General features: G+C 37.2%; 1 protein-coding gene across 4 annotated transcripts in view; it reads right to left on the bottom strand.

Moving 5' to 3' along the window:
* Positions 1-484: 484 nt before the first annotated feature.
* Positions 485-9,018, bottom strand: part of ANO1 (anoctamin 1) — a 134,745-nt gene continuing 126,211 nt past the window's right edge. For all 4 annotated transcript variants that reach the window (XM_058161488.1, XM_058161507.1, XM_058161498.1 and 1 more), the window contains 2 exons: positions 7,266-7,371; positions 485-4,260 (listed from right to left, as the gene is read on the bottom strand). In XM_058161488.1, coding sequence (XP_058017471.1) covers positions 4,000-4,260; positions 7,266-7,371 — 367 coding nt within the window. In that variant the 3' untranslated portion in view covers positions 485-3,999. The remainder of the gene's footprint in view (positions 4,261-7,265; positions 7,372-9,018) is intronic.

Below are 9,018 nucleotides of genomic sequence, written 5' to 3'. Positions count from 1 at the left end.
GGACAAAGCTCACTTAACAGATAACTCACTTAGCAACATAATTTTTGGGCTCAATTGTGGTCGTAAGTCTACGACTACCTGTACTCCCAAACTAGATTAGTCATCTATACTACACAACTAAATTGTTATATTTTATGACGGTCTTTATATTGCGGCAAACTGTTACTTAAAATCATGCATTCATGAAATCTTCATGGCTAAAGTGAGAGACTCTTGCACAGGTTTTATTTTTGGGAAAATAAATACCGTATATACTCGAGTATAAGCCGAGTTTTTCAGCACGTTTTTTGTGCTGAAAAACGTCCCCTCGGCTTATACTCGGATCGGCTTATACTCGGATCGGCTTATACTCGAGTTTTTTTTTTTTAAGCCCTCGGCTTATACTCGGATCGGCTTATACTCGGATCGGCTTATACTGAGTTTTTTCTTCTTTTTCACATTTTACCGACGGAAGCCCTGCGGTGCAGTGAAGGCGGGCGGGGAGCCGCCAGCCTTCTCAGCTGAGGGAGGGAGGCTTTCCCCAACCGGTAGGTGCCTCATTTCCCACCCTCGGCTTATACTCGAGTCCCCAGTTTACCCCAGTTTTTGGGGTAAAATTGGGGACCTCGGCTTATACTCGGATCGGCTTATATTCGAGTATATACGGTAGGTAAGACTGAACAGATGGACTGTCAAGGAACACGCACACTACGCTGGTATCTATAATTCTGATTTTGATTTCTAAAACCTTCATTGGCTTATCTCTCTTTTGATCATTATGTTTTCAGCAGTTAATTACCCTGCTCCTAAGAACCTCGCCAAGGTACCTGGACTTTGATGGGAGAGCATCCACAAATAGTAGGGCTACAACCTAGACTTGAATGTTGAAAAAACCCAAATCCAAAAATCATCCCAGAAGATGGCAGTGGCAATCCACTTCAGTACTACTGCAAGAAAGCTGCATAGTGTCAAAGTGTGACTCCAAGGATGCTCTGTTTTTTATCCTATGCAAAGGGATTGATATACTAGCTGTAACTGAATGGTCTTCCAGGTTTTGGGTTTATAATCCAGATCTGCCTCTTGGATTACCTTGGAAGGAAGGTTGTCATGTTCCTTGGGCGCCTAGACCCTGTCAACAGTGCTGTTTGTTTTCAAAAGTTTGGCAGAACCAGAGTATGTGCAGATTGCATAGTGATAACTAATTGATTTTCCCTATTCCTTCATTTCTCAAATCAGATGATTCCTGTCAAGAGTCTAATAGATACTGCTGGACTTTCAGCCTGAATGAAGAAGCAAATACTGCATGCTGATTTTTCTCAGGAAGACAATGAAGATATTTATATATCTGTCCATGATACACCTGCATCTCATCAACTTTTTCAACAATATAACGTATCTGAAAAATTCTGAATACAAAAAGCATATATATACTTTTATACATAATGAAAGTCATACAACTTCCCAGTTGAAACTATTTTAAAGAGACAAGGGCAAACTATGAAACATACAAATATGACTGTCGGACCTGATGAGAGCCATGTCATGTATAGATTGGTTCGTATTTGCCATCCATATCAACAGTCAAGGTCCTGTGGATTCCTTCTTCTACCTTGGTTTGCTGATATAAGGGCAACTTTTAAAGTGAAAATTAGTTTGAAGGGCTACCTTTACCAGGATTTATTTCTGTTTTGGCTGGACTTTGATATGCTCAGAACTGCATTACAATATGCTGTTATGGCAAGTCTTAGGATTCACTGACACACAGTCACTGGATTGCTGTTCATAGGTTCCATGACTTTCCAGGAAAAACTTTGGTATATCAAAATCTGTAATGTATTTGTTTTCTCTGTTCACCACCATGGCTTGCTGGTTTTCTGTAACATTCATTTCTACCTTGGTCTCCTTGAATTGTTCTACTGTTTTTTTTAAGATTGCAAAGATTATAAATTACTCCTCCATTATCCTTCCAAAACAATTTAAATTAAATTGAATTAAATTGAATTAAAATATTTAGCTATTTGAAGAGGAAAAATAAAGCTAGGCTTCATTGGAAATCCATACTATTCACCTTTTCATTTGCATATTTGGATGTCCAGCAACTAGTGATGGGCACAGGAGAACCTTCCTTTGAAGCGAACTGAAATGTTCTTAATTCTGCTAACCCTTTTCACTTCCTCATTTTTAATCTTATCTGAATTTTTTTAAAAAAACCCTAAAAAGAAAGAAGAATAAAATGCCACTCATCTGACTGTTATCATAATTTAACATTATCACTAGTGGATCACAGCTAGCACCTTCAAAATATTTCCATGCAATTTACTAGCAATGCATAAAAGTAATAACTTTACATTGTTGCATATCTGCTACATTAATTTCCTGTACTGTCTGAACAATTGCACCAACTATTTTACTATTCATTTATTAATCTATTCTCAGTAGATGGTATCATCTCTTTTAAAAGACATAATTTGGTAATTGTGGATTGTGTGGCACCACATTTACTTTTTTTCTGTTCTGAATTTGCTCCTGATCAATTTTCGTAAAATGACACTAGTATTATGAGAGGACATGTCTGTACTGCACATGTCTGTACTGGCTCCATGATACTCATATCTTATAACCTCTATAATATGATACCTATTAAGAAAAAAAGAAAGAAAGAAAGAAAGAAAGAAAGAAAGAAAGAAAGAAAGAAAGAAAGACCCATATTTCACTGGAATGGTGCTCAAATAAACTCTTTGACCATTTCAATGTGAAAGAGAGCGAGACAAATGAATCAAACTTGCAAAAGGCAGAGAAGTTGTAAATATGAAAAAAGAATAATATTTAGAAATGAGCTGCTCAGCCAAATTACTTAATGTATAAGAGATTATGGCCAGTGAAATGACAGAATCACATTCATTGTTTTGGAAAGATGTAATGTCTTTAAATGTAGTATGTTGGCTTTACTGAGCAAAGGTGACATAGAAACATAATTGAGAATACATATATTTAATGTGTTCCTTCAGCAACTAAGATTCCAGGTTTGTGGTGGGCAGTGCAATTTGCTAGTATTTGTGTGTGTGTGTGTTTGTCTCTGTGTGTGCTCTTAACTCAGGACACTTTTTCTTCAAAGGTCCTTCAGTGTTTGGGGAAATTGTGCTGATGCTAATATTCTTCGTGTTCATTGAAATCCCCCTCTGGGATGTGCACTAGACACTTTGAATTACTAAACTAAATGCCCTTCCACAAGTTACTCATCTTTCATAGAAGAAGATATGAAAGACAGTAAAGTGATTTGCCCTCATTAGTGTTGAGACTAAGATTACATTGATTTGAGTCTGACTATTCAATTCACTAGAGTAAATGAAATGAGGATGGAAGTGATGAATTGAGGCAAGAATCTCAAATGGAAAACAAAATATTCTTGCTACTGCATTCACTTAGGAGAAAATGCAGCAACGTATCATCAAGGAACCTCAACAGGATTTCTGCTTGTAAAAAAAGTCAGCAGATTAAAGTCAGAGCTCTGTTGCCACAGCCTTGCAAAAAGCACTCCACAGTATAGTATTTATTATTATTATTATTTGCATATTGCAAAAACCCAGATGTAGCTTATCAGAAATGGGGGGGCTTATTATTCCAATACTTGTCGTTTGGTTCATACATTTTATCCTATTTTAATAAATATGCTAATATAAAATTCTCAGAGAAGAGTCTACAGAATCCTATCTCCTTTTAAAAAATAAAACAGTGATAGCTCTAAGCTAACTATGCAAGTTACCTATCTATTTATATATATATATATAAAAATCCCTGCATTATTTTTGTGCAAAAAAGGAAAGAAAATTAAAAAAAGAAAACTTGTCAGAAATAGAATATGGTCCTCCCTGTTCTTAAGAACATTATTTCTCACATAGATATAAGCAAAACAGTCGCATATGCTTAAACATGCACCAGGTTGTTAAAGTATGAAGTTCTATCATGTAAATATCGGCTGCTTTATGAATGGAATGCCCCAGTGTAAAACATTGTCTTCTTCTATACCTCAACATGGCATGAGTGACAGGAAGACACACTCCCTCTATGGCTCATTGATGCCCTGGGACTGTGACTGTTACAGTTTTCACTTCTCCTTTGATCCTTGTCCCTCCAGTTTTCTAGCAGCTGCAGCTTTCCTTGCTCTTCTTTCATGAAGACTTCCACCATGAGAACTTTCTCCTTGTGAATCTGCTGACTAATGTCCTTGGGAATGTCTGGAATAATCCAGTCAACAAAGTCACTCATAAACATAACCAAATTCTGAAAAATAAAAACAAAAGAGAAAAGGTTAATCAAGTCAAAATTATGGCCTAACTAATTTTTTTTTAAATAATTGATATCAATAGCTTATTAAGAATTCACATACATTTGTGATTCCTAAGAATGCTTCAGTACAATGCATAGACTGCTTAATTCCAGAGATCATGTGCAGTAGTCCTCGATTTTATGACCATAACTGGAGCCAGAAATTTTGGTTATAAGTGGAGACAGTTATAAACTCGCTGATCACACAACCATGTCCAATTTTGCAACCTTCTTTTGCAGCAGTTATTAAGCAAATATGGTGGTTGTGAAATAAATGCAGCGGTCATAAGTAGATTCCATGGTTGTTAAATAAAGCCACTGTTTACTATGAATTGTTGTTTCTGTTTTTTTGCTGAAAATTGGAAGTAAACACCGGTTCCTGGGAAAAATGTAAATCACAGCTATATCTAGGGATATTCATAACATTCTCTATATCTGAATACACCCCTGAAATGCAATCCTTGAGAGGACATTCCAGCTATATTAGATGCACCCAACAAGAGAGAAGGGGAAGGAGCTTTCTTTAAAATGGGGAATACCTGATTTTAAAATATCTTCCTCCAAAGCCAATTCTTATTTACCATCAGAAATTAGGCACCAGAGGAAACATCCTAAGAAGGGATTGCAAATTCTGCAGGATTTTGGAAATGATTCTCCAATAGCACAAATATAAATCAGGCAGGGAGCTAAGATAAACATTTCTCTCTCCTCCAAAACTAATAGGAGAAAATTTAAAAACAAGAAAAAGAAATCAAACTGAATTAAGTGGCGACACAGGTGGGCAAGTCTAATCCCCAGACTGAATTAAATGGCGACACAGGTGGGCAAGTCTAATCCCCAGACTGAATAAAAGTAAAATACTTCAAACTTGCGCAATTTGTTTCTGCTTATCTCACTTAGATAAACTAACATTGTCTTCTGTGGTTTTAGTTGCCTCTCAACAGTTTTACTATAATTTTGTTTTATTTATCAGCAACTTCACTTAGTAGGAAAAGGCTAACAGGGTTTGTTAGCTTGTAGGAAAGGTATATAAAGTTAAGAGTGAAGATAAGCAACATTTCATAATTTGTAAAGGACAAAAAAGCACTGAAAGAATTGAAACATAACTAAGCCTAAGTTGCACAAGGACACATGCCATTCGGAAAAGAGTGAACCCTGGGGATAATGGTGGCACCGCAGTGAAGAACACCCTGTTGTAAGCAGGAGGTGAGAAGTCCTGGTTGTGGTCCTGGTTGCGGTAGTCATCCAACAGATACTATATTGTTGGAAGAAAGATGGTGTCAGCCTCTGCCTATGATGCTTGCTTGCTATTGGCTTCCATTGTAACAGGAGAGGGAAGGATTTGCTGGTATACAGGTGTGGGGGAAGTGAGCTGGTGGTCGAGAAAAGGGAGGAAACTTCTCACAGGCTTCAAGCAGCTGTGAAAGGAACTGACAACTGTCAAGGTCAACCGTTCCGGCATACCAGAGAGATGGGGCCCATCTGAAGAAGAGCCCCACATGACACCTTGGGGAGATGTGGATTGGACACTGAACCTGGTTCCTTGGAGGGAGGGATTTGGGATTGCTTTCAATATCTAATTTTCGCGCCTATTGCCTCAGACCTTGCTTTTCTTTCATATTCAGCTCATACTCAGTAAAAGAACCTTTCTCTATAAACATGGAATCAAGGACTTTCTTTCTTGGGTTTTGAATGGAGGCATGCCTGACAGATGGCCTGTTTTGAACAATAAGTGATGCCATAATGAGCATCCCCACATTGCCTTTGTTATTACCCATGGTGCTCTCAACTGTGCTAGTGCTGACCACCTTGTTGCCCAGCCACACAACCAATGATGCTGAGGACAAAGGTAAACCTTCTGTTGGTCCAGACAAGAGGAAAAGCTACTTAATTTAGGTGACCTTTGTGACATATGGCTTCCAAAGCTGACAACAACAAACAGACATTGAGCAACAATGGCACCTTTGTTTTTTCCCCAGAGCTGTTAGCCTCTCAAGTAGACTAGAGAAGAAACATGGCAATGCTACTTTATCACAAAGCTACATTCACAGAATCTTGCAACTCTGAAAGTATAAATTTCCCGCCATCTCTTTTTACCACCTGATAAGTCAGGGTGGATCCTCCTATGTTTCTTTCTCTGCCCATTATTCAGGGGAAGGTTCTCCCCCTTTTTTATTTGTTCATTCCTTAGGGAGCGTCTCTTCCCTTCATCAATCAAGACCATTCTTACATACTGTTACAAGAGACAACAAAAGGGAACAGCTGATTCTTCATATGAGCAATCTTCACTGAGCTGCTGGTATTCTGGTATACTCATTTGAGAGTCTCTGTGTGTGAGTCAACCGGAAGCGTCACGGTGAGACAGTCGGGGAATAGCTAGCTGTGATGAGCTTCGCAAAATCCCAAGCTGACAAACCGCTGTCAAGGGATCTTCGGACCGGATCTGTCCTGTAGGGACGGTGAAGAAGGAGAGGCACCTCGGATGACCAAGAGGAACCGGCAAGTTCCTTGGAGGTCAGAGGAAACTTTTCGTCTTGGCAGCGGTGGCCATAGCGGCCATCATTAAGCTGGGGCACCCGGACCAGGTTTTTGAGCAGGAATGGTGATTTGGACGGAATAGTGAAGCCAGATGAGTGATTGCCAACTCACAGGAAAACAAAAAATACTTTTAATTTGAGAGTCTCTGTGTGCAATGCAACAATTTCTGACACAGTATAAATCACAGTACAAGTGCAGTATTTTCATAAAATGTACAATATAATTTTTATTTTACTGTAAATGCTTTTTGTGTAAGACTATCTGGAATTTGAAAAAGTTGTTGATACCTACTAGATAAATATGATAGGGACACAGTATTTTTCAAATAATGTTAGCTATCATACTCTCCTAAAAACACAATGTATTCATTTTATTATGGTTTAATTTCTAGGAAAAAAAGACAAATTTTGATTGTACTTTACCTGAAACACTATTACGAATGCTAATCTTGCTGCAAGCACAGCCCAAAAATCTTTTGCAATGTCATATTTATTTTCAGACCATGGAGGTTCTCTATAATCTTTGTATCTGAAAAACACATTAGAATTGAGAATCAGAAGGTTCTGAGAATAATTTATTAGTTCATATCAAATTCTATCTATCTATCTATCTATCTATCTATCTATCTATCTATCTATCTATCTATCTATCTATCTATCTATCTATCTATCTTCATCATCTATTATCTCTAACTAAAGTCAGTGTGTCAGTCATTACATTGAGTTTACTGCTGACATGTTGAAAATATTGTTATGCTCATTTCTTTTGCTTTATCAGAATAACATTTTAGTGAATTGCTGTATTTCCATGTACTTTGTTAAAGAGATAGGATGCTCTACGTGTTTTGCATAACATATTTGAGAAAAATGTGAAATTATATTAAACAAGCAAGCTGGTCTCAGAGTCTAGAAAAGGAAACATTGATTGAAAATCTTCTCCAGAAAAAGGATTGGCTTGCCTATATCGCAAACAAGTATGCAGCCATTTATTAATACTTGAATGGAAGGACATAGAAAGAAAAATGCTGTGAATATTATATATAAGGATATTATAGTGCAGTGAAAGAAGCCTGGATAGCCTGCCTAGGGCAGGGGCAGCAAACCTATGATCTTTCATCTCCCAGCATTCTTAGTAGAATGGCCAATGACATAGATATTGGGGGTTGTAGTTCAGAGGCATCCTAAAAGAATATCAACCCCCACCCCCCAAGTCCAATTGGCTAAGTAAGCAGGAAGGAGAATAAAGAAGAAAGTGTCCTAATACAAACTCTAAGTAGTACCATTTAATTTTAAAAAAATAGGGAAGATATATGAAAAGAGGTTACATTGGAATTGGGATACAAAGTGCATGAATTCTGAGTATCAAGAAAGCAATTTTGTGGCTATCAAAATTAGATTCATACAAGATATGGAGGAAATATATTAGAGCAATTCAGAGATTTATTCTAACATATATGAAACTGAACACGCTTATGTGGTAGTAATGAATTAATGATATTTTATCTCTGGTTTATTTAGAGGTCCAGCCACAATTCAATGGACTGAAGACAAATTAGGGTTTACAAAGTTTTGTCCTATAAATGACTGCATTTGGGCACTTTTTGAATAGTGGAGTGTGACATTTATAATATTTGAAAGATTCAGATGCCCTAATAGGGCTGGATATGTTCTTTGAACAGGATTCTTCTCAATATGCACATGAATGATTACAGCAGCTATGTATTACTAATGAAAGTTGTCTCTGGTACTATTTCCATATGTATGAAACAGTTTTTTGAGGAATTAGTATAGCCATAATGGAAATTAGAAGCAGAGAGGAATAAAGAGCAGCAACAACTTTCCATTAAAAAAATTCTATTGTAGTATTGTAGATTTCTGTGTCAAAAGAATATTAGATTAAGGAGCATATGACTACTGGGTTTTTAAAGATACACATCTGCTAATATGCTTGATTCATTAATGAGATGATTTAGGATAGCTTTATTTTATTATGTCTGTTGGCAGAGAGTAGATCCAAACTAATCATAATGGATCAGAGAAGTACCAGGGGTCCCCAAACTTAGCAACTTTCCAGACTTGTGGATTTCAACTTCCAGAATTCTTCAGCCAATCATGCTGGCTGAGGAATTCTGGGAGTCGCCAAGTTTGGAGATCCCTGGTCTAGATAGTAGCTCAT

The sequence above is a fragment of the Ahaetulla prasina genome, chromosome 1, assembly GCF_028640845.1.
Source record: "Ahaetulla prasina isolate Xishuangbanna chromosome 1, ASM2864084v1, whole genome shotgun sequence".
Classification (NCBI taxonomy): domain Eukaryota; kingdom Metazoa; phylum Chordata; class Lepidosauria; order Squamata; family Colubridae; genus Ahaetulla; species Ahaetulla prasina.
The sequence above is the reverse complement of the archived record's forward strand: the minus strand, read 5'-3'. Positions and strand labels throughout refer to the sequence as shown.